The 27,955-nt window shown below is 36.3% G+C and overlaps 1 protein-coding gene across 8 annotated transcripts in view; it reads right to left on the bottom strand.

Moving 5' to 3' along the window:
* Positions 1-27,955, bottom strand: part of INPP4B (inositol polyphosphate-4-phosphatase type II B) — an 829,855-nt gene that overhangs the window by 18,103 nt on the left and 783,797 nt on the right. Inside the window, exon 25 of one of the 8 annotated variants that reach the window (XM_054553366.1) lies at positions 9,546-9,603. In XM_054553366.1, coding sequence (XP_054409341.1) covers positions 9,558-9,603 — 46 coding nt within the window. In that variant the 3' untranslated portion in view covers positions 9,546-9,557. 8 annotated transcript variants of the gene reach the window in all.

The raw sequence follows: 27,955 nt of genomic DNA on the forward strand, positions 1-27,955 counted from the left end.
GCTCACCTTACAAGGCTTATAGACAGAGGCAGTAATTAAAAACTCCAAGACTGAGGAGACAGTATTTTATCTCAGGTACATTTTTTTTTCCTTTCTCCTCTCTCTCTCTCTTTTTATAACTACACTGAAGCAGATAATCAGACTGGGTCTAACAGAGCCATCATTTCTGACACTTGCAACGATTGTCTGCAATAATGCTTGAAATGGCTGTGTTGTTTGTCAAGAAGATGGCTATCAGGGAGAGTACAAAATATCACTTGGAGCCAACAGTGGTAATTTGCTCAGAGTTAACTTTTTTGATAGAAATAAAGAGTGTTTCAGTAGTTTTATTCTAATAGAGCCAAGAGAATTCTAAGGGCACCACAGTTTCTTTTTCTATCCATTTGGTTTGTGCTTTGTTGCACATCAGTCAGAAATGACATTTTGTATCGACTATTCTGTTCAATTGAATAAGACACGAAGACACAGAGCTTGGAAAAAGGGTATTTTTTTCCCCTGACTTTTTGTTTAGGCTTCTGCTAAATTGCTCAAAGCTTTTCTTCAACTCAGACTGTTAAATTCAGAAGGCACCCTTAGAGATCACCTGGTCCAACCCCTTCATTTTTCAGATGAGAAAGCAGAGGCCTCCAGAGAAGGACCGAGATCTCATTAGTACTCCATGGGGTGTAGAGTGGAGATTATGTGCAGAACAATTAGATTAATGATACTCTTCGGCTCCCACAAAATAAAGCAGAATCTCTCCTCTCATGCCCCATCTGTAACAGAGAGGAAAGAGCTGGTTTCGTACTTTTCAGGTTTTATATATCTTGAGACATTCCTGTGCAGAAATACTCCCAGGGATTGCATGGGAGCAGAGACAGAGATAGCACAGATATGAAACAAAATCTCTCTATTCCCCAGCAATCCCCATAGTATTTTCGTTCCTTTTCCTAGATAATTATAGGATGAAATTAGCCTTTCTGAACCTGACACTGTGGCTGCTGTTGCACCAACTTATAAGCCACTAAGAATTCCAGGATACAGAAGAAAGGAAATTAACACTCATTCAAAAGCATCAACTAAATTCATAAAAAGTCAATCATAAAAGTTACTATGTATTAAGCGCTGACTGTTTCACAAATGCTGATCACTTCACCCCAGTGGTCACCTTTAGCTTTCATACCACTCCTGTGAAGTAGGTACAAAGATCCATTCTGCAAATTGGAAAACTCAGAGATATTAGGTACTATGTCCAAACTCACTGGTAATATGAGGTAGAGATAGAATTTGAATCCAGTTCCTTCTGACACCTAAGTCTGTGCTCTTAACAACTGTGCTATACTTTTTTCCTACATTCTCCATTGCACGAGAAACTCTGCAGATTATAGTACTTGCACACATGGCCTTACAGAATATGTAGGACAGCTCAATACTCAGCATAATTAGAGAGTAATAGGTAGTATTCTCTGTAAATGAAATATATGTTCTGAACCTAAAGAGTTATCGGAGTGGGCTTAGGCTTAGGGTGACTTGTGATGTTACCTATTGTCCCAGCAGGATTTACATGGAAGGATGGAAGAAGGGCATCTGGTGAAAGATGACAGCATTAAAAAAGAGAGAAAAAGAAATAAAGAGAGGCAAAGGTTTGTTATGTTTGTGTGTTACATATTTGCTATATAAGTTGGAAGGGGCAGGTATTTATGTGAACTAAGGGTGAACGATAAGTCGGGGAGATAAACAGAGAGGTGTGCTCTGATAAAGGGATGAGCAGATGAGGTGGGTAACCAGCAGAGGCAAAAGCAGCTTGAGAGCTGGTAAAGAAAAGCTATTGCAAGATCATAGGATGAAATTGGAAATCATCATTCTCAGTAAACTATCGCAAGAACAAAAAACCAAACACCGCATATTCTCACTCATAGGTGGGAATTGAACAATGAGAACACATGGACACAGGAAGGGGAACATCACACTTCGGGGACTGTTGTGGGGTGGGGGGAGGGGGGAGGGATAGCATTGGGAGATATACCTAATGCTAGATGACGAGTTGGTGGGTGCAGTGCACCAGCATGGCACATGTATACATATGTAACTTACCTGCACGTTGCGCACATGTACCATAGAGCCTAAAGTATAATAATAATAATAAAAAGAAAAAAAATAAATAAAACAAAAAAAATAAAAATAAAAAATAAAATAAAAATACAACGAAATGATTGGTGGAAAATGACTAAATGTACACTTTGATGCAGATTAAAAACGGTGTACATGTAAGTAATTTAATAGTAAATAAATCATTGGTAAATTACAAAAAAAAGATCATAGGATTATATATGATATACTTGGATTTAAAATATTAGCTTGAAAATACTGTGCATGGTAGATTGAAGCAGAGCAGTTGGAAGCAGAAAAGCCAGTGAGATTATTGCAAAGAATATTGAAATAATCAAGGTGTGAGGCAAATAAAATAGGACCAGGGTGGCAGAACGTATCAATGCCAAAGGACACATCGAGGGGGAAGAAATGGCAGAATTTTGGGCAACAGACTAGTAATTAAGACTTACATCATTGTTTGCAATTACATTGTCAACAACTTTGAGATGCTATCACCATGGGCAGTGACAGAATAAGAGAAGCTGGCTTACTGCACTCATGAAGTTTTGGAAGTTTTGGCCAGCAAACCAAAATTATAGCACATGTTACCAGAAAGCATTTTTTACAGAAATTTAAAAAAGTGTAATGGAAGAATCCTATCATCATATAGCACAGGGAAGAATGTAATGGAAGAATCCTATCATCATATAGCACAGAAAACAGGCAATCTGACCTGTTGTTACATGTATTTTAGTTTCAGCAAAAGAGTATCATGTCAAAGTATATGAATTCTGCTAGCTCAAATTTTGTTGGTTTTGTTCTATGTAAATTTGTACATTTGTTTTGGCTTATAGTTACATGAAAACTAAAGACACAGGAAGTTTATGTCTGGTTTTATGTTTGTATATCTACAAGAAACATAATAAAGATAATTTATGCCTGAAAGAAGTTATGCAATAATTACTTTTCCTTAAAGAGGTCTATTTATGACTTGAGCTGAGAAATAGAAACCTAATACAAATAAGGTTGCTTTTTACATTACTGGCTTTGACAAGCAAGTAGTTATCTATGACTGTATAGGTTAAGCGGACTGGTGGTTTGGAAGTAAAACTGTAAAGGGATAGGAAGAAAATAGATTTAAAAAAGCAACAATAATAGTAAGTAGTTGCGACTGCATCAAGAAGTGTATGTTGTGTATGTCAAATTCTGTAGGAAGAAAAAAAGAATGAAGAAATATAAGAAATAAAACTAACCATATAACCTACGATTCGTACTCAAGACTTGGTACAATAGATACACTTGACTAAAATGTGAGTTTTGTCATTATGTGGTGGGCACTAAACGTATTTCTTTCCAGAAAGATGAATCTATCAATAAGCAGAAATTCATTTTGTGACAAAATTAATAAATGGCAATTTGTAAGATACATTAAAATACAAAGTAGCAAGAAATATGAAAGGCAATTCAGACACCATATCTCATTACTCAAAATCACAAAACAATCAACTAAAGGCCTATGTTCATATCCACGTAAAATACCATTGATGATATTGGAAGCTGATTTTATGACTTTTCATCAGGTGATGAATTACCATGGTTAGGCTCCCACATCACATGGCTCAAATAGTTTTATTTTTTCAATTCATTTTTTCTAAATACAAGCAAATAATTCACTGAAAACTGCTGCCAAGAAGTTGGCTAGGGGATAGGGAAGAATTGACTTTAGTACAAATGAGATTCCAAACTTAATCTAATAGTTATCTAAAACATGCTTATGTAGAAATCTGTAGCTAAAATTTACCAGGTTTCTTATCCTTTTGTTTTAGGGGATTGTAACCAAAAGGATGTCATTCTGGTAAAAGAAGAATTAGCTGCCTCATTACTTTAACATTTTTCTAATAAGAAGTATTTCAATGAAAAGAATAATTAAAAACAAAAAAGATTATTAGCTAGTGGATTCTTATAATTCTATAAATATCAGGTTTTTAGAAATTTTCAGTAGATAGCACTGTACACAGCACACAGTGATTCTATATATATTATGGGATTCTCAACTCCATTGTATACAGGCTTATAGTGTAGTGCTTATTTACTGGGGACTCAGACAATCCTAGGTCTGAATCGGGTTTATTCTCTCCCTACCTGTGTTATTTAGATGAGCTATACTTTGGTAAATATTCGTTTTGTAATATTTAAAATAGGGATGATAATACCATCATTAGTAGATTAATGTGAAAGTTAAATTTGTATACACACAAAAAAACGTGAACATGTACAGTATCTTTAGCGTGTCTGGCATACGTTAAATACCATCATCCCTTGCTACCTACAGGTGGATTGGCTCCAGGATGGACCACCATGGATAACAAAATCTGGAGATGCTCAAGTCCCTTACAGCCAGCCCTCTGGGTCCACAGATACAACCAACCACTCATCAGCTGATGAGGAACGCATAGATTTAATTACATACAGATAATTATTAAAGAGATTATCTGCAGAATAAATTATTAACGTACACAATGACTTCGAAACTTATTTATTCCCTAGGAATTATTTAAAATTTCTCTAGAAATTGCTACCTGATTGAGTATAATACATGTTCTTCTGTGTTGAGATATGTAAACTAAACTAGACAAGTTGCATATTTGTGTAAGTTAAAATAAATATATGGGTTTCTCTCTTCTCCCTCTACTCCTCCACAAACAAGCACGTTTATAAAAGAACATTAATCCTCAAAAAGATACTACAGTCAAGAACACATTGAATACTTTCATTAAACATTGTTTTGAACATAATACCATTATTTTATCTACTGGCTAAAATTCATAGTGCTTAAATTGCCTAGTTTTCTAAGACAGACTTTCCTATATAGTATTCCATCAGTATTGTTATAGAATACTAGATGCTGGGTTAACAAAAGTTAAGTTCTTTTATGGCAGAGTTTTCCTAAGACTTTAATATCTAAATGAGACTTCTGGGAGCTAGCAACATGCTATTTCTTGGACTTGGGTGGTGGTTTCATCGGTTTTTGCTTTATAATTATGTTTTTGAAATGTACATCTATTTTTTATTCACTTTAAATACATAAAAAAGTCATATATATAATGTATGTTGTGATATTCTAAGGCAATATAGATTAAAAATAATTTTCTCTTGGTACACATATTTAACATCAGTGGTGTTGCTCTACAAGGGTTTTAAAAGACGTTTAAAGCCACCAACTAATTAGAAAATAAACCATTTACCTAAATTGATATCCATATACCACGATCGTGATGGGTCACAAAGCTAAGCAGAAGATTAATTCAACTGTCTAAATAATTCTTACAAAAGTGTATTATTCTTGTATGCATACATTTAGATATCATTTTGTTTTGATTTTTAACCTAAATAAATGTTTCAGTTTTTTCACTTGGAAAAGGATGAAATCTAGGGTTCTCCTAAAAATCTGTGGGTCCAGAACCTATCATTACAAGAAAGCAATGTGGATTCCTTATAATTACAAGTAAAGGTAATAACACTCTTCTCATCTCTTCATTTTTCTTTGATGGTTTTACTTTGCAAAAAGTATAAAATGACACATTAGACTGAAATAAAATGTTCTGACTTCCTTAGAACCAACACTCAGGTCTTTTTTGATCAAGAATAAACTATTTTTATCAGACTATCATTATATTTAAATACCTTTCAACTATTTTACAAAATGACCTCACAAATTGTCCAAATATTTATACCTTTAATAACTTTAAATACTCCATGTCTTATAAATTAGATAATGAAAATTAAAGAGATTAGATGTAGAATAAATTAACATGCATAATAATTTCTAAAGAGAAATGCTATTGCTCTTTTTATTAAACTAGCTTATTTATTCCCTAAGAATTACTTAAAATTTGCCCAAAAATTGCTACCTGAGGTATAACCCATATTCTTTTGTGTTAAACCATTTTTATTATTCTTCAGATGTATTTCTAAAAAACATGACATCAATTTTGCTGTGCTAAATAAGTATTGTATATTACACTTTTGGAAACATTTACAGACATAGAGCATTTCCAACAGACAAGACATGTACAAATAATTTCCCCCAGATTTTTGTGTAGTCATTTTAGAGCTTTTTAACAAGTGTAAGAACTTTGTTGATGAAATGTAAGCCTTTTTTCCCCTTTGGGGAAATGCATTAAAAATGATGGGATTTGGCAAATGGGAACCATATTTATGCAAAGAAAAGAACAGTAGCAGGACACACTGGGGAAGTGGGTTCTGAGCTTGGTGCTCTGACTAGTGGTGTGTACTTACTTAAACTTGACTTACTAAAATGGTATTTGGGAGAATTGGCCTAGGTACTCTCTATAAGCCTACAGTCTATTCTACTTCAGCAATTCTATATTTGCTTGTCGAATTCTACCTCTTAGTTTCTAACTAACTAACTAACTCTTCATTCATCATGTACCAGGCACTGTACTAGATGCTGGAAAGATAAAGTTCCAGCCTTCAGGGCTCAAAGACTAAAGGGGGAAATGATACCCAAATCAATATTAAAACATCACTCTGTACAGATGAATTAAAACATCACTGTAGAGATGAATGTCTGTACAGTGACATTCAAGCATAGACAAAGGAACAATGAACTGCCACAGAAGAGGTATTGTCTGGGAGAGACTTCACAGAGATGTGGGAGTTTATTAGGCAGAGAAGGGGAAAGGACACGGCCAACAGGGACCGCGTGTGAAAAAGACAGTGACTTCAAGGACCTGGAGGGTTGGCTGGGAGGACAAAAATTGTGGAGAAGGGAAAGGAGAGGGAGATGGAGAACCGTATGACAGGCCACTGAACTGTTCTTAAGCAGCTGGTGCACAGATCAGATAAGTATTTGGAAAGCTAATACAAAGTCAAGGCTTCCAGAAGGCAATGAGGAGAGAGAACCTGAAGAGAGATGGTGGTGAGGCTGGATCTACCAAAAACATTAACATTGTATCATTAACAGAAAGGAAACATGTATTTTATAAACAAACATTGGTGATATTGGTGCTAGTGTCATTGTTTTGTTGGGAAAAATTGTCATCCTGACTTAGTCCTAGGTCCCAAGGATGGCTACCACATTTCCACACAGAGAAAAGTTAAAATTGTACCTGTAGTCATGGCCCACTTTCTCAGAAAATACTTTAGATATGCCAGAGAGTTTCACTCAAAATTAACCTGAATCTCCCAATTTTTCTCCAAGAAACCATGAACGATAAACTAGACCTAGAAAACTGTGGGAGGATAGTAAGGTGCTAATTGCTAACCTCTACCAGAGAGCAAGAATGTTACAATAAGAACCCCAATTCAGGTATTCCTTGATTTCTTGGGCTGATTTTTATCGGTGACATAGACTCCAGTGACCATTCTCTAATCCGCTTGAGGCCTAATCTGTTCGCACTTGAATATATCATTCTTGCTCACAAAATATAATTTAGTGTTTGTTTTAGAATAAAATACGACAGCTAAAGGAATGAGTTTGTTTTCTTAAAAGCCCAAATGGTTTTAGGCAATTCTTAGGACACTGGGGAGATCTGCTCTGTTTTTTATTTTATAATTCTAATCAACTCTCACCTTCATGTATTGTCTTTGGATAACATTGCTGTTTTATACATTCACTTGGAAACTTCTGAAGGAAATATTTTTATACAGGTCATTTAAAAAATTCTCTGATCATACTGTATGCTGCTCTGTCAATCTCTGTTAAGTATAAAGTAAAATAAAACAAAACCTGGCTGGCTGCCCCACGCTCAATGCAACAATATGCCCAACCACAACACCCTAATTTTTTTTTTAACCTGTTTCTGAAGAAGTGACTTTAGCATCTGGAAACACCACTACTGTATCTGAACACTTTTATATGCATGTATGAGATAATCACTGCTGCAAGTTCAAGTTCGTTACAGCCTCATTTCAAGTTCCACCTGGGAATTAAACTTAAATTGAGACTGAAATGGGTTTTGCTATCCTTATTGTGCTGCTTAGAGAAAAGATGCTTCATGATGATAGGGAGAATGATTGCCATTGGAGCTGAAAACAGCATTTCAGATAGTTCACCACATACACACAATAATATAAAAGTGAGATAATTCCAAAGATAGTCCAGAGGGTCCCATTTTTTTTTTCTTGTGAACTGACTTAATTGTGGGTATCTGATTGACTGGACTGGGTCTACAACATTTATTTTAATATTTTCTGATCAATTGCTAAGACTAGTGCTGTGCTCACAGGAGACTGGATAGTCAGTCACAAAAGATTCCTATGTCATGCTTAAATACATCCACTGACAGCTAATGGCATTGTTGGGCATCGAGTATTTGGGAGATGGAGATAACAATACACATAAGGGACAGTTAATCTTTATTATGTACTGTCTGTAAGAGCAGAATAGATGAAAGTCTCTATATCTGTGTTAACTTATTCAGAATGATGTGTTCCACTCAGCTTGTGTGGCTGCTTTAAAATCAGTCAATTTCAACTATAATCATTCACTAAAGATTGCCTACTAAGAGATAAGAGCGGCCAGGTATGTACATGTGTATATGTTTGTGTGTGCATGTGTGTATGTTAGACTCCACTTACTAGTTTGAAACTTCAAGATTCCTGATGTTGTCACTATTTTAATAATTAATTTTTTTGTGGACCTACTTTTTGCATTTATAATTCCAAAGTAATACTAACTATGGAACTGATTGGCATGGAGAAAACAACCAAGAACACCCTTTTCAATAGTGTGATACATTAAAGTTTGATGGTTAAATAAACCACTATTAATGGTTTATTAATTAATGATAATCACTGATTTCTAAAAAGCACCACCTAAAAAGAGATGGAAACACTGAACTCATTCTTGTCATTTATAGTGATTCACATGAATCTGAGGTACAGATGGACTTCAAACTTATGCAGAATAAGCTATGGTAAATATAATCATCTATCCCCAATTCATAAAGTAAAGCAGGTCATTGTCAAATAGGAAAACTATTTCCTATTGTTTATGTGATTCTTATATGCACTTTAAAATTAGATAACTTTCATTACATTCTTAAAAATACTACAAAAATGAAATTAAGCAGATGTTTGAGTTAACTCAAAGGACTTTGATAGCTATGTCATATCCTAGGGCATCAGGATAAGTAATCATAAAGTGGTTAAATCTTAAGTGTTTTAAATAGCATTTGTTCAACATTGTATAATCTTATTCAATTTTCTATTAAATTTTTTTTTTTTTTTTTTTTTTTTACAGAAAATTGTGTTCATGGAATATTAGAAGGATCCTTTAACACAGCAGTCCCCAAACTTTTTGGCACCAGGAACTGGTTTCATGGAAGACCATTTTTCCACTGACCTGGGGGTAGGGGTGATGGTTTAGGGATGATTCGAGTGTATTACATTTATTGTGTACTTTATTTCTATTACATTGTAATATATAATAAAATAATTATACAACTCACCACAATGCGGAATCAGTGACAGCCCTGAGCTTGTTTTCCTGCAACTAGATGGTCACATCTGGGGGTGATGGGAGACAGTGACAGATCATCAGGCATTAGATTTTCATAAGGAGCACGTAGCCTAGATTCCTTGCATGTGCAGTTTGTAATAGGGTTTGAATTCCTATGAGAATCGAATGTCTGTGTTGATCTGACAGGAGGCAGAGCTCAGATTGTGGCTGTAAATACAGATGAAGCTTTGTTGGCTCACCCACTGCTCACCTCCTGCTGTGTGACCTGGTTCTTAACAGGCCACAGATGTGATACCAGGGGAGTGGGAACCCCTGCTTTAACCAAACCAAGATAGCGAAAACAAAAGAAATTAGTATTTGAATAGGCTGAGTTTGAAATATTTTCTTTTATGTGAGAGAGGCTTGAACTCTCTAAACATTGCTACCTTAAGTAAATCTGACTTAAAAAGGAATTCAAGCTACAGAAGATAAAATATTCAGTTGTCTCCCTTTTCTGAATGCTAAACTTTCAGGGAAACCTTTGGTTAGGGAATTAGGCACATTGGTTTATGTAACAGAGGCTATATAAATATAACAAGGTGTTGTGGTACCTGGAAACATTTAATCTCACTAATGAAGTAAGTGATAGGAACATGAAAAAAGTCAGCCTCAAGGACTTTTGATTCCCAGAACAACATAAGATTCAGGCCTCAGAAAGAAGCTACTTGTCAGATGTTTTGGTTGGTAACAAAGTGCCAAAAATATCTGGAAGCAGCTAAGCCTAAAAACACACACATATTTTACAAGGAAATGAACAGCCTCAAGGGCTAAAATGGAAAATCTAAATCTGCAAAGTGTTGATGACATTAATACTTGATGTCCATGGTGATAATAGGGTACATTCATTAACTTGGAGGTCTACTGTCCTCTAGTTGCCTTGGGGAATCTGAACAATACTAGTGAAAAGAGTAAATTAGGGAGACACCAACTTTTGAGCTGCATTTTACAACTCAAATATACCTTGTCTCTTGTCCTGGTTGCTTGGGAACTCTGAAGGCTCTGTTTGATTAGTGAGTTTTCACCCTTCATCTGTGAACCACACATGGTTGAGAGGTCATTTGTGCTAAATGCTAAGGAGACAAGTTTTCTTTTAAATTTTAGAGTATCGTACTGTTTGTGATGGCAGCATACACATATTCCAGAAAGACAGGCACCATGGAAGTAATTACACTGGGAGAAGATGGGAACATATAAATATCTCATCACACAAATCAAAAATTAGGAAATGTAGTAGCACATTTCACACGATCTTTTGTAACAATAAATATTCCATTTTAATAGGATGTTAAAAATCACTCATCAGCCTTTCCTTTCTGCAGTATTTTATCTGCTTATTTCACTCTAAAGTTACAGAAACGTAACCTATAATCAAGTTCTTTATTGGCTGCCTCTTAAAATAGTTTTTGTTATTCTTCCTCCTCAGTGTTGGTTAGTGATGGAATGTGAGAATAAAGCTGAATTTATCTATTTTCACTTATGATAAAGATAAAGTCTAAGTAGGTATTTTAAAAGATAGTTTGACATATACACTCCCAGTGTTGGACTTGAAATTAAGAGGTCAGTTGGTATTGGTATGAACATAAACAAAGACCTACAGGCTAAACAAGAAATAGTTTAGCCTATTTCTAATTTGCCTGTGTATAAAGATTATGGATATTCTCACATATTCACAGGCAAACAATGAAGGCACAAAATCCAGAACTGGTAATATTCTATTTCCTTGAACTATTCATGCTAAAATTATATCAAAATTTGCTTTTTTACTCCTTAAAACTTTCTGCATATCCGTTACCTCTTTGTGTAGTGCCCATTCTGCTTATTAAACATTTCTAGAATCTACAGTGCCTACAATTTAGCAAAAATTTTATCTCTCTGTCTATATATCTATATCTACTATTCCTTAAGACCCAACTCAAATGCTCCAGGCAAAGAAAGCATCATAGGGTGTCAGCTTCCTCCTGTGAGCATGTATTGCACTTTCTGGATTCAACCAGATGGCATTCACAGCATGTAGCCTTGCATTTTCTCCATTTTGTATTTCTTGCCTCCCCTACTATACTGGAGTTAGCTTAGGGCAAAGAACATATTTTATCTACCTAATGTGCCATATACTAAAGAATCATATATAAAAATACCATACAAGTCAAGGTCCTCTAGGGGAACTAAGTGCTGTTCTCTCTAACAGTATCCTGTATTTGGGCCATGCATAACCTAGTTGCTCCATAAATAAGTGCATTATATCTTAATAAATTTCAGAAGCTTACGATCACAATATTTAAATTGAGGGTAATCATTATTTGATATTTTATACTGATTTGACATTTTCATCAGATCATATTATTAAAAAGCCTTGAAATTGAGGACTAATTCTGGTGTCTTGGACTCACTCAAATAAAAACAACTCCTCATTTTCAAAAATGGTTTTAAAATACACAGCACAATATTACTGTGCCATTATTTCTCAGATTGTGCTTGATTTTTTCTTTTTCCCTGAAAGCAACTTTGAGGAAGCAATTTCAGGTCCACTCTGTTGTCTATTCCAAAAACATACAGTAGTACAAGAGACCACACACTCTCCAGTTCAATATTACGTTTAAGGCACTGCAGAATTCATATACCACTCTCATATACCATTTAACACTTATGAATGAAATACTCAGAAATGGGAAGGGTTCAAGACTTTTAAAAACAAAATAGGAAACTAAAAATTCTACTTTTCAGAAGTAATATTTTAAATGTCACTGCCAATTTTTAATCCAATATTAAAAACCTGTTGAGGAGGATTCTTGGACAAAATCAACTTATTATCTGTTGTAAGATGTCTAGTTCTAATACAGTTTTCCCTATTTCTAAGAATGAAGGATTGAGATTGGGTTGAATGGTGATGGTGTTTACAACAATTGAGAGGTGGTCACAACTAAAATTGAAAATAATGGGAAAGATTATGTTTTTGTTTCACAGATTTCTCACCCAAATATAGTCTTGCCTGCTGCCGTCTGATAAACTATAAAGCAGAAAAGTGCAGGCAGGTTAGAAATCACCTAAAAACCAAATCAATGTGTTTGTTGAGGGAGATAAGGGCGTATAAACCTGGATATTTAGTCACTTTTCTAGTTTTTCTTAAGGTCATTACTTTGTCAGAGAACATAACTTGATAAAGTAATCAACTTTTAATATTTATTGTCAATACATCCCAGTCATAGGCATCCAGCAAAACATGGTGACATTTCTAGAGTAAGCAATAACTTTTAAAAAACAAGAATCATCAATGTCTCCTGTGGGTGGAGGGTGTTCTTTCTTAAACTTACCTATCTGGTAATAATACCAGCTTAAAGTTCGCTTTCTCCCTGCAGCCCCTGACAGTGTCCCATATTTTTCTTACCCCTCCTACTTGCTTAATCACTCCCTTATTTCTGTTTCCAAAAGCAGAAATTCTGTTTCCATTAAGTAGTTTGTACTTAATACCCTAAAAGACTTAATCTATCATCATGTATCTGTATGTGATTCTCTCTTAGTAGATTTTGAGGTTTTTCATGAGAAGGAACACAACATATTCATATATGCATCTTCAACGCAAAGCATTGTGCTTGGTAAATAATATGCACTCAAAAATTGCTTACTTGTTTGATAAAAGAGAGTGTCCAGAACCTTACACTCCTTATGGTATATGGATTCTGGCATAGTGGAATAATAATCTAGGATAAAATAACATATTTTTGGAAGAAGCAACTCATAGTCAACTTAAATCAACCAAGGTCAGCCTATATAGGCTCTAAAGCATTTTGGGGCAGTAGGTAGACCCTTGAGACATGGCTCCATTCTACCAATGGCATAACATATAGCTAGCTCAGGACTGACTTGCCAGTTCACTTTCCAATTCTGTACTCTGGGTGGATCTTCTTGAAGACAAGCTGGTTCTGGGTAACTGCAACTATTTTCTGGTATTCTGTTCCCTTTGACAGCATTGTGCTACTTAGTAGGAAACTCAAGTGAATTTGAACCAAGTTAAATTACCTACTTCAAGATTTTAGTTAAGATTTTGTGGTCTGGCTTAACTCAAGAATTAACCACAAATTAGTTATAGAATATCTACTTGCTATACATACGTGACTGATTTTTGGTTTTGCACCTTTCACGATTTTTCAATGCAGGAATCTCACCCTGCCCAGCGAAACTGGCCCATGGGATTTCTACTTTAAAAATTTATTTACTTACGTATATAAGTGTTTGGTTGTAGAGCCCAAAACCATTTATTAATTAGCTATCATTGGGTATAAGTATATCCTACCAAAAAACTCAGCCCCATTTCTTAAAGCACAGGAAATATATAATGCTCATTTAGGCCACCGTTCTTCCTTGATGGCTAGAGCCAATTAGAATAAAAATGTATTAATTTATATTTCATTGTACAGTATCAAGTACCCCAGAATAACTCAGGAGAAACCTTGCTAGATGACAATATATACCATAAAGGATTACAGTTTTAAATTTATTACACAGTGAGACAAAGTTCCTTTAAAAAGGTCATGCATTTTATGGATCCAGGAATAAAGACATGAGTGTAAGTTTATCAGCCTAGGCTCTTGGAAACTAGGACTCAGAGTAAGAGGGCCTGGTTCCACCACGTCTTAGCTGTAAGGCCTTTTGCATGTCATTTAACCCCTCTGTGGTTGTTTCTTTAAGACTTAATCCATAGGTTAAAAATCCATGGAGTTAATGCACAAGTTAGAAGATTTAATTCACAGATAACACCCTGCCTGTCTGGAGTCCCTACCACCTACCCTTGCCAAGGGGTCTCAGCCATTAGAATTAGAGCAATTAATATCTGTAAAGTAGTTAGAAAAGTGCTTGCTACTTAGTAAGCACTGTACAACTGGAAGGAAAAAGGGAAAACAGGCAGACATTTGCCTTATTTTACTCTGTGTTCTTCATATTAAATTTAGAACATGGTATTTGATTTTGCTCGTAATTACTTATAAAGAGTATTAAAATGAAGACTGCATTGAGAAATGGTAGCAATATCTTTCAGGAAGAGCAGGAGTTGGACCGACTTTCACATCCTAAAGGGATTTTAAAAATTAAACAGAACACAGAAACCATATTCCAATATTTGACAGGCTCACCTAAGGAAGGTGATGGTTGATCCAGGCAGGTGAATGGATCAATAATTGGAAGTTATGGGTTAACAGATTTCAGCTTAACAAGAAGATAAGTTTTATAAATCATATAGCTGTCCAAAAATGGAATGGGTTGATACCCAAAGTAACAAACTCCCTGCTACCGTACATGTGCAAGTAAAGGTTAGCTGACAATCTGTCAGGGATGTTGTAAAAAGAATCCCTGCCTTACTTGGCAGGGTCACTAGGTAATCTCCAAGGTCCTTTCCAAATGCTGCAGTCTTAAAATACCATTAGCAAAAAAAAGTTACAAGTACATAGAAATGGAAGGAGTTTGAAAATTGACTTTTAAGAGAATAACAATTAATGTGTAAATAAACATTTTATTCTGTTACCAGAAACTTGTGACATTTCATTACCCCATGAAAATAAAAAGCAAAGTATATAGTCCGACATATTTGGGAATGGTTAATTTATACCTATTCTTTTCTCAATTTGTCTTATTTTAATGAGATACAGAAATGTTGGAATTTTAAAATTAATATTAAATTTAGTGGCTGAAAAGATAGCATAAGAATACACATATATATCTCAGGAGTCACAATGATCGGGTCATTTGAATGAAAATGAGGTTTATAAACATGATCAAATTAGATTTAAGCAAAAAGCATTTAAATAATTTTTATATATTGTATGTTCTAAATACAATGTATAGCATGATATATTAATATAGAAAATATAAAATGTCATATATAAATGCATATATGTACATATATACATATATATATACACACATACACACACACACACACACACATATATATATATCTGTAACTTTGGTCTCCAAAGCAAGTAAAAGTAATATGAAAAAATTCATTCCAATTTACTTTTCAATTTCAGTTACTTTATTTGGATCACAAGTCTTGCAAGTATGCTAAATTCACTTTGTCAAACAAAAGTGATTCTTTGAAATGACTTTAGTTAGACTATTTCCTCAAACACAGAGATCTAAGCTTGCTCTAGTAATTCTGTATAAATTACTCAGAAAAGCATAACTCCTTGCAGTGGAATCAGTTCAGGCGCATAAAGGGAACATCCTACAGCATCCAGTGTGTCTGCTCTTGCCCACCATCACACTATTACACCACCACACCATCATCACAGCACCACACCATCACACCATCATACCAGGGAGAATCACAGAGCTTTCATATTAGATTCAAGGTGCAGAGTCTTCAATTGAAAAATCTACCACAAAACTCAACTGAAGGGCTAGTACAGAGTTAAGAACAATATCCAGATTAAAAAATAATTACGTTATTAGGCTGGGTGTGGTGGCTCATGCCTGTAATCCCAGCACTTTGGGAGGCCGAGGCGGGTGGATCACCTGAGGTCAAGAGATCAAGATCATCCTGGTAAACATGGTGAAATCCCGTCTCTATTAAAAGTACAAAAATTAGCTGGGCATGGTTGTGCGCACTTGTAGTCCCAGCTACTTGGGAGGCTGAGGCAGGAGAATCGCTTGAACCTGGGAGGCGGAGGTTGCAGTGAGCCAAGATGGCGCCACTGCACTCCAGCCTGGATGACACAACAAGACTCTGTCCCCCCGCAAGAAAAAACAAAAAACAAAAAACAAAAAAAAACTTTATTAGACGAATATACACCTTAACATAAGACACTGTGAAGTTTTGGACCAGAAGACATCTAGTTTGCCTTTCAACACTGATCCAACAGAAACACATATCTATAGACCTCAGGTACATATTCCAAAAGAAATGGGGAAATACGTTAACTACACTTTTGTAGGCACTTCAATATAATTTTTGTTTAACGTTGAAATACTGAACCTTGAATTTAGATTTATTGGTTCCAATGGAGACATAAAGCTATACAAGGATAAAGATGCAAAAGCCTTCTTTTATATGTAAGAATGCTGATTCAACATTTATTTTTTGCAGGGATGTGGCAAAAATATCAGATTGCTGAGCATTTTCCTTAGAGGAGAAGTCAATATCTATGAGGAGTGCTGACTACTTACCTTGTAGCAACTTTCTTTCTTAGCTGCTGGTGGAAACAGTCCACATGATCTGCCTGAACAGAAAGCTTACCTTTGTAGGGAAAAGAATGCCCTGCCTGACTGAAGACCCATACTATCCACCCTGCCCAGGAGCCCAAGCCATGAGAATTAGAGAGGGAAGTTCACATATGCTTTTACCTCGTCAGACCCTAAATGAATTAAAAAGCTTCTTTTTCTCTTCCAGTCCTCCACACACACAAGTCTAGATTCTTCCAAGACTCTTTTAGTTTGTTTTTTCCTTGATTGTGATAAATTGAAATTTTGCTTCCTTTTCAAACTCCAGAAGAAAATATGTTCAGAAACATATTGACAAAACATGCTAATGCCATTTTAACATTTAGTTGGAGGTAAAGCTATTCAAAGGGCAACTACTAAATTTAAAATTGAGCTCAAAATTTTAAAAATATACACACATAAATTTATTTTCCCTAGTACTAGTATGCTGACATCCTAAAATCCCTAAGGCTTTTTAAAAAATGGGATATTTTTCATCTTCCTTTCATCTTAGCACTAGTGCCAAGGTTATTAGGGTACTTTTGTTATTCAGGGGATGTGGGCAAAGATAGCAAACTACACATATAAATATTTATGATAAAACAAAATAAAGCATACTGCAAAGAAATGTGACTTTCTTTTACCTTGCCATAAATAGAAATGCAACAGAGTTTCCACTTTCCATTATGATCTGAAATCATAACCTCTGTGATGAAATTTTAATTTATAAACTAACTTTAAGGATTGCATAATGGAAGGTTATAACTGACTACATGAATATCAAATGTATAATTTTCTGAAAATAGACTTATTTCAACCCCAAATAATGTCCCATGATTTAGAATTAATTTCTAATTATGTACAATGTCTATGTACTATAATAATTCAACCTTCAAGACTAAATCCTTGCTACAACATTGTTGTACGGCAAAGTTATAATGTCTATTTTCTTCTGAAACATCACATCTTTTATTATTCAGTGTATCAAAAATCAGCTCAATTCTCTGTTCAGGAACCACATGATACATTAGCAGCTTTTAAGTTATTAACATACACAATAAAATTGTATGTATGTAGTCAAACCACAGAGGAAAAAAAGATGAAGCTCATCAAATGCTTGTTGGAATATGGGCTTCCACAGTCTGTCAACCACATGTTTCTCATGGTCAAGCTGAACCCATGGTAGGTCTACACAGTGGTCTCGGTTGCCATTTAACTTTATGACCAGGTAATACTTAACAATATGTACCCTGAACATATGCATATGAGCTTTTTGTTATATGAAAGGTATTTTTTTAAATGGCAACTACAGATACTAGGAGTTTTCAATAAACCTATCTATTTCAAGAGCAGCTGCTACAAAATCGGCTCATTCTTGTGAAGTGGAAGGCATCTTTCCCCTTCTTTTCTGGCAAAAATAATATATCTTGACAGCTCTAATATGTCTTTTTCTCACTTTTGTTCTAGTCTATTTTCTTCAATAGAAAAAATCTTTATCACAAAATCAAATAAAGCTATTAGTGTTATAAAATTCTGGAATTTATGTTATAAAATTAAATTATGAAACAAAACTGAACAAAAGATGACATCTATTGTAATTCTATTTTCAAAAACAAAAGAACAGTCAAAGTGATTTGAAAACTCTAAAGCATATAATAAATATAATGGCATGATTTTCTCAAATAGTTGAGAAAACAGACATCATTTTGAAAACACATAAATTCAGATGTAAGAAAACAGATATTTTGCAGTTTGAAAAAATTTAGTATTTTCAGCTTGTATTGAAGGTTGCTAAGAGTAAATTTAGGAAGAGTCTTGAGTATAGGATATAGTGAGTAGTTTATGTGATTTTATTGTTATTTAAGTATTTACACCCTGCCATATTCCAAAAAGAATTTAAGGCAGTTTACATGGATACATCAAATTCAGTAAGATATCAGGAATAAAAAGTGAGAAAGAAATAGTAAATGCAAGAGTAATGTCATAAAATGGAGCTAAGAATGAGGCCAACACACACACACACACACATACACACACACACACATATATAGTGAAAGCTTATTAAAGAATGCTATACATTTGAAGTAGATGAATCACAAAATTGGCCCTGAGCTTTTTAGTAGTCTCTAGAAAAAGGAAACTACAAAATTAAAGCCCACATGTACAAATATAATCACACATCGCCCCACCCCAGACAAACACATATGCACATATGCCCCTATTTTGTTGTGGGGAATCGTTCATTAGCTGAATGTTAATACTCTGGGAATGACTGCACAGAATACTCACAAAGAGGGAACTTTACAGAGGAATAAAAAATGTCTGACAACAAGGATGCACCTGGAAAATGTTATGCTAAATGAAAGACAGCATTCACATAGGACCACAAATTGTATGAATCTATTTATATGCAATGTCCAGAAGAGGCAAACCTAGTGGTTCCCAAGGGCTGGGGGGATGGCATTTGGGGAGACACTGGTAATGGAAATGGGGTTTCATTTAGGAGTACTGAACAGGTACTAAAATTATTGTAGTGATAGGTGTACAACTCTGTCAATATACTAAAAACTACTGCATTGTACCCTTTAATATGTTTACCAGTTTATTATAAAGGTATTACAAATAATACAGATGAAGAGATGTGTGGGGCAAGGTATGAGGGAAGGGATACGGAGCCTCCATGCGCTCCCTGGGTGTACCGCCCTCCAGGAACCTCCATGTGTTCAGCTATCTGGAAGCTTTTTGAACCCAGTTCTCTTGGATTTTTGGGAAGCTTCACGATATTAGCATTCCTTTCCCCCAAGAGTGTAGAGCACGACCCTCTCTGGGAAGAGTCTCATGATCACATGAATATCAAATGTATAATTTTCTGAAAATAGACTTATTTGAACCCCGAATAATGCCCCATGATTTAGAATTAATTTCTAATTATGTACAATGTCTATGTACTATAATAATTCAAACTTCAAGACTAAATCCTCGCTACAACACTGTTGTAAGGCAAAGTTATATGTAATCACATAATCTCTATTTTCTTCTGAAACATCACATTCTACAATCTACACCAAACACTTTAAATGGGTGGGTGTTATCATCTGGTAAGTATATATGAATTGTATCTCAAAAAAGATGTTAAAAATGTAACAATATCCTTACACTAGACTAGTGGTTATCAAACTTAAGTGTACATCAGAATCACCTGGTGAGCTAATTAAAACACTGATTGCTGGGCCCCACATGTAGAGTTTCTGGTCCAGTAGTTCTGGGAAGGGCCAGAGAATGTGCATTTCTAACAAGTTCTTGGAAGATGCTCATGCTGGAATTACTCTTTGAGAACCAATGTGCCTTTCCTAGCAAAGGAAGCCGTGACAGATGGTACCTGGAAAACCGGGACACTCTGACCCTAATAATGTGCGTTTTCAATGGTCTTAGCAAACGGCACACCAGGAGATTATATCCCATGCCTGGCTCCGAGGTTCCCACGCCCACGGAGCCTTGCTCATTGCTAGCACAGCAGTCTGAGATCAAACTACAAGGCAGCAGTGAGGCTGGGGGAGGGGCATCTGCCATTGCTGAGGCTTGAGTAAGTAAAAAAGCAGCCAGGAAGCTGGAACTGGGTGGAGCCCACCACAGCTCAAGGAGGCCTGCCTGTCTCTGTAGACTCCATCTCTGGGGGCAGGGCATAGCTGAACAAAAGGCAGCAGAAACTTCTGTAGACTTAAACGTCCTTGTCTGACAGGTTTGAAGAGAGTAGTGGTTCTCCCAGCACGGAGTTTGAGATCTGAGAACGGACAGACTGCCTCCTCAAGTGAGTCCCTGACCCCCAAGTAGCCTAACTGGGAGATACCTCCCAGTAGGGGCCAACTGACACCTCATATTAGCTGGGTGCCCCTCTGAGACGAAGCTTCCAGAGGAAGGATCAGGCAGCAACATTTGCCCTTCTGCAATATTTGCTGTTCTGCAGCCTCCGCTGGTGATACCCAGGCAAACAGGATCTGGAGTGGACCTCCAGCAAACTCCAACAGACCTGCAGCTGAGGGTCCTGACTGCTAGAAGGAAAACTAACAAACAGAAAGGACATCCACACCAAAACCCCATCAGTATGTCACCATCATCAAAGACCAAAGGTAGATAAAACCACAAAGATTGGGAGAAACCAGAGCAGAAAAGCTGAAAATTCTAAAAATCAGAGTGCCTCTTCTCCTCCAAAGGAATGCAGCTCCTCGCCAGCAATGGAACAAAGCTAGATGGAGAATGACTTTGATGAGAGAAGAAGGCTTCAGATGATCGGTAATAACAAACTTCTCTGAGCTAAAGGAGGATGTTCAAACCCGTCGCAAGGAAGCTAAAAACCTTGAAAAAAGATTAGACGAATGGCTAACTAGATTAAACAGTGTAGAGAAGACCTTAAATGACCTGATGAAAACCATGGCACGAGAACTACGTGACACATGCACAAGCTTCAGTACCCGATTTGATCAAGTGGAAGAAAGGGTATCAGTGACTGAAGATCAAATAAATGAAATGCAGCGAGAAGAGAAGTGTAGAGAAAAAAGAATAAAAAGAAACGAACAAAGCCCCCAAGAAATATGGGACTATGTGAAAAGACCAAATCTATGTCTGATTGGTGTACCTGAAAGTGACAGGGACAGTGGAACCAAGATGGAAAACACTTTGCAGGATATTATCCAGGAGAACTTCCCCAACATAGTAAGGTAGGCCAAAATTCAAATTCAGGAAATATAGAGAATGCCACAAAGATACTCCTCGAGAAGAGCAACTCCAAGACACATAATTGTCAGATTCACCAAAGTTGAAAGGAAGGAAAAAAAGTTAAGGGCAGCCAGAGAGAAAGGTTGGGTTACCCACAAAGGGAAGCCCATCAGACTAACAGCAGATCTCTCAGCAGAAACTCTACAAGCCAGAAGAGGGTGGGGGCCAATATTCAACAATCTTAAAGAAAAGAATTTTCAATCCAGAATTTCATATCCAGCCAAACTAAACTTCATAAGTGAAGGAGAAATAAAATCCTTTACAGACAAAACAATGCTGAGAGATTTTGTCACCACCAGGCCTGCCTCACAAGAGTTCCTCAAGGAAGCACTAAACATGGAAAGGAACAACCAGTACCAGCCACTGCAAAAACATGCCAAATTGTAAAGACCTTTGAGGCTAGGAAGAAACTGCATCAACTAACGAGCAAAATGACCACCTAACATCATAATGACAAGATCAAATTCACATAACAATATTAACCTTAAATGTAAATGGGCTAAATGTTCCAATTAAAAGACACAGACTGGCAAATTGGATAGAGTCAAGACCCATCAGTGTGCTGTATTCAGGAGATCCATCTCACGTGCAGAGACACACATGCTCAAAATAAAGAGATGGAGGAAGATCTACCTAGCAAATGGAAAACAAAAAAAAAAAAGCAGGGGTTGCCATCCAACTCTCTGATAAAACAGACTTCAAAACAACCAAGATGAAAAGAGACAAAGAAGGCCATTACATAATGGTAAAGGGATCAATTCAACAAGAAGAGATAACTATACTAAATATATATGCACCCAATACAGGAGCACCCAGATTCATAAAGCAAGTCCTTAGAGAACTACAAAGAGACTTAGACTCCCACACAATAATAATGGAAGACTTTAACACCCCACTGTCAACATTAGACAGATCAACAAGACAGAAAGTTAACAAGGATATCCAGGAATTGAACTCAGCTCTGCACCAAGCAGACCTAATAGACATCTACAGAACCTTCCACCCCAAATCAACAGAATATACATTCTTCTCAGCACCACATCACACATATTCCAAAACTGACCACAGAGTTGGAAGTAAAGCACTCCTCAGCAAATGTAAAAGAACAGAAATTATAACAAACTGTCTCTCAGACCACAGTGCAATCAAACTAGAACTCAGGATTAAGAAACTCACCCACAACCGCTCAACTACATGGAAACTGAACAACCTGCTCCTGAATGACTACTGGGTATGTAACGAAATGAAGGCAGAAATAAAGATGTTCTTTGAAACCAATGAGAACAAACACACAACATACCAGAATCTCTGGGACACATTTAAAGCAGTGTGTAGAGGGAAATTTATAGCACTAAATGCCCACAAGAGAAAGCAGGAAAGATCTAAAATCAACACCCTAACATCATAATTAAAAGAACTTAAGAAGCAAGAGCAAACACATTCAAAAGCTAGCAGAAGGCAAGAAATAACTCAGATCAGAGCAGAACTGAAGGAGGCAGAGACACAAAAAAACCCTTCAAAAACATCAATGAATCCGGGAGCTGCTGTTTTGAAAAGATCAACAAAATTGATAGACCGCTAGCAAGACTAATAAAGAAGAAAAGAGAGAAGAATCAAATAGACGCAATAAAAAATGATAAAGGGGATATCACCACCTATCCCACAGAAATACAAACTACCATCAGAGAATGCTATAAACACCTCTATGCAAATCAACTAGAAAATCTAGAAGAAATGGATAAATTCCTGGACATATACACCATCCCAAGACTAAACCAGGAAGAAGTTGAATCCCTGAATAGACCAATAACAGGCTCTGAAATTCAGGCAATAATTAATAGCCTACCAACCAAAAAAAGTCCAGGACCAGATGGATTCACAGCCAAATTCTACCAGAGGTACAAACAGGAGCTGGTACTGTTCCTTCTGAAACCATTCCAATCAATAGAAAAATGGGGAGTCTTCCTCCCTAACTCATTTTATGAGGCCAGCATCATCTTGATACCAAAGCCTGGCAGAGACACAACAGAAAAAGAGAATTTTAGACCAATATCCCTGAAGAACATCAATGCAAAAATTCTGAATAAAATACTGGCAAACCAAATCCAGCAGCACATCAAAAAGCTTATCCACCATGATCAAGTGGGCTTCATCCCTGGGATGCAAGGCTGGTTCAACATACACAAATTAATAAATATAATCCATCATATAAAAAGAACCAAAGACAAAAACCACATGATAATCTCAATAGAAGCATAAAAGGCCTTTGGCAAAATTCAACAGCCTTTCATGATAAAAACTCTCAATAAACTAGGTATTGATGGGACATATCTCAAAATAATAGCGGCTATTTATGACAAACCCACAGCCAATATCATACTGAATGGGCAAAAACTGGAAGCATTCCCTTTGAAAACTGGCACAAGACAGGGATGCCCTCTCTCATCACTCCTCTTCAACATAGTGTTGGAATTTCTGGCCAGGGCAATCAGGCAGGAGAGAGAAATAAATGATATTCATTTAGGAAAACAGGAAGTCAAATTGTCCCTGTTTGCAGATGACATGATTGTATATTTAGAAAACCCCATCGTCTCAGCCCAAAATCCCCTTAAGCTGATAAGCAACTTCAGCAAAGTCTCAGGATACAAAATCAATGTACAAAAATCACAAGCATTCTTATACACCAATAACAGACAAACAGAGAGCCAAATTATGAGTGAACTCCCATTCGCAATTGCTTCAAAGAGAATAAAATACCTAGAAATCCAACTTACAAGGGATATGAAGGACCTCTTCAAGGAGAACTACAAACCACTCCTCAATGAAATAAAAGAGGACACAAGCAAATGGAAGAACATTCCATGCTCATGGATACAAAGAATCAATATCGTGAAAATGGCCATACTACCCAAGGTAATTTATAGATTCAATGCCATCCCCATCAAGCTACCAATGACTTTCTTCACAGAATTGCAAAAAACTACTTTAAAGTTTATATGGAACCAAAAAAGAGCCCGCATTGCCAAGACAATCCTAAGCCAAAAGAAGAAAGCTGGAGGTATCACGCTACCTGACTTCAAACTACACTACAAGGCTAAAGTAACCAAAACAGCACGGTACTGGTACCAAAACAGAGATATAGACCAGTGGAACAGAACAGAGTCCTCAGAAATAATACCACACATCTACAACTGTCTGATCTTTGACAAACCTGACAAAAGCAATGGGGAAAGGATTCCCTATTTAATAAATGGTGCTGGGAAAACTGGCTAGCCATATGTAGAAAGCTGAAATTGGATCCCTTCTTATACCTTGTACAAAAATTAATTCAAGATGGATTAAAGACTTAAATGTTAGACTTAAAATCATAAAAACCCTAGAAGAAAACCTAGGCAATACCATTCAGGACACAGTCATGGGCAAGGACTTCATGACTAAAACACCAAAAGCAATGGCAGCAAAAGCCAAAATTGACAAATGGGATCTAATTAAACTAAAGAGCTTCTGCACAGGAAAATAAACTACCATCAGAGTGAACAGGCAACCTACAGAATGCGAGAAAATTTTTATAATCTTCCCATCTGACAAACGGATAATATCCAGAATATACAAAGAACTTAAACAAATTTACAAGAAAAAAAATCAAACAACGCCATCAAAAAGTGGGCAAAGGATATGAACAGACACTTCTCAAAGGAAGACATTTATGCATCCAACAGACACATGAAAAAATGCTCATCGTCACTGGCCGTCAGAGAAATGCAAATCAAAACCACAATGAGATACCATCTCACACCAGTTAGAATGGCGATCATTAAAAAGTCAGGAAACAACAGGTTCTGGAGGGGATATGGAGAAATAGGAACACCTTTACACTATTGGTGGGACTGTAAACTAGTTCAACCATTGTGGAAGACAGTGTGGCGATTCCTCAAGGATCTAGAACTAGAAATACCATTTGACCCAGCCATCCCATTACTGGGTATATACCCAAAGGATTATAAATCACACTGCTATAAAAACACATGCACACATGTGTTTATTGTGGCACTATTCACGACAGCAAAGACTTGGAACCAGCCCAAATGTCCATCAATGATAGACTGGATTAAGAAAATGTGACACTTATACACCATGGGATACTATGCAGCCAGAAAAAAGGATGAGTTCATGTCCTTTGTAAGGACATGGATGAAGCTGGAAACCATCATTCTGAGCAAACTATCGCAAGGACAGAAAACCAAACACTGCATGTTCTCACTCGTAGGTGAGAATTGAACAATAAGAACACTTGGACACAGGGTGGGGAACATCACACACCTGGGCCTGTTGTGGGGTGAGGGGAGGTGGGAGGGATAGCCTTAGGAGATATACCTAATGTAAATGACGGGTGCAGCACACCAACATGGCACATGTATACATATGTAACTAACCTGCACATTGTGCACATGTACCCTAGAACTTAAAGGATAATAATAAAAAAAAATAAGTAAATAAAAGAGAACCAATGCAACAGATGATATGAATAGTGGAAATGACTTTTTTTTTTTAACCTTTCCTCAATATAGTTTGAGGACATCACAACCATTTACAGTTTAGTAAAAACAAAGTGATAGGAAGCTGCCATGACAAAGAAGCAATAATGACAGTAATAACAGTCATCACCACACATCAGTAATAGCCATGACAGCATTTAATATTTACTGATCCTCACTGTGTTACAAGTACCATATTAAGTGCATCAGTGCTCATTGTCTCTTTTAGCGCTCATGACAACCCTATTAGATGAGGATGCTGGTGAAATTATCACTACAAAATAAGTTTGAGTTTACCAGCTGCTTACTATGAACTATACCCACTTACCAATTTCTTTATATATGTTGTTTCATTTTACAGATAAAGAACCTAAGGCCTCTTAGAATTTCATTCCCACTGCTAAGAAGTGGAGAAATCAGGCAGTCCAATTCCAAAGTCCTTCCTCTTACCCACTTTATGTGCCATAGGGGGGCAGCCTGCTCTTTGCTGAGCTGGCCTAATTGTTAGATTTTAGGGTATTCAGAGCAGTGATTACCCCTAAATAATACTATGATATTTGAGAGCTATCACATGTGATTTGTTACTAATAAAATACCAATTTTACAAATGATATGCTTTATAAATTACAGTTTTGATCCCCATAATGATGTCATTCACACTCATATGAGTTCTGATAGGCTCACTAAATGGAAGAGAATGGGGTATAATTATGCATAATGCATTTTTGCTCATAGGGCTTTAGGCCATTATCCTTTGAACATTAATATATTATGCCCAGCATTTGAACTTCTCTGTCATCTGTGGTCTTCTGATCAGGAGAAAAGCTTGCAACATTTTGGGTACTTATTCATAAATACAGTTGACTCCCAGTCCAGTTTTCTTTAGAAATTGGCCTGTGAAGCCATCCAATTTGTTCCCTTGAACCAGTGTCTAGAGTGCTATAACCAATACTCAAGTTAGAAGACGGGTTGAAACCATTTTATGACAGTGTCTACCAGAGTATAGCAAGCGTTCTGATGGAAGAAAAGAAGTTTTAGACAGTATAATGATAATTCATTGAATTAATAATTTTGGATTTCTTTGTATATGAGGACAAACATAATAGGCATATTGAATATATGAATTCATGGATATCATTGGCTAGGACAAGGCTGTTGGTGTTTGTAGAAAAAATCATTAGGTGGTGAAATGAAAATTACTTCCTTGATTCTCTTGCCTCAGCCTTCCAGGGGCATAAACAGACTCTAGGTTTTGGCATAACTGCTCTCCATAGATCATTCAGGTTTGGGCTGCCTGCATCTCAGCCTTCTTTAGTGAAAATGAGACCTTTCTTGGACTAGTTCTTGCTACACCTCATTTTCCAAGTGCAAAGGCATCAATCATCTCCCTAATCAACTATAGGTCTTTGTTTCTCAGTTGGAAGTGTCTTTCCCTCGTCTAAAGTGGAGCCCTGTCCCCCTCCCGGCTAAAAAGCCTCACATCATGTCACAGGCTCCTGTCATAGCATGATGCATTCTCTGTCCAAACCCAAGGGATGCTCCTGTCTTATTCCACTGTGCGTTCATTTAAAAAATAAAAATAAAGCACATTTTTAAAAAAACACACCGCTCCTGAAACAGGGTCTTCTAAATGTAACTTAAACACAATAGGCCAGTGGTTTATTTATAAATGCTGGAAACCTTTCCTAATTTGCAATTATGTGCAAAACTCCATTATATGAAACACGGAAGATGAGATGAGTGAGAATCTGGATGGCCAATAAATGTTTAGACAGATATTTAATCTTATTTTGTGTTACTGAGAAAATATAACTTAAACAAAGGTAGCACTTTTCATCCATCAGATGGTTAAAAACTCTTACAG

Source organism: Pongo abelii, chromosome 3 (genome assembly GCF_028885655.2).
Source record: "Pongo abelii isolate AG06213 chromosome 3, NHGRI_mPonAbe1-v2.0_pri, whole genome shotgun sequence".
Lineage (NCBI taxonomy): Eukaryota > Metazoa > Chordata > Mammalia > Primates > Hominidae > Pongo > Pongo abelii.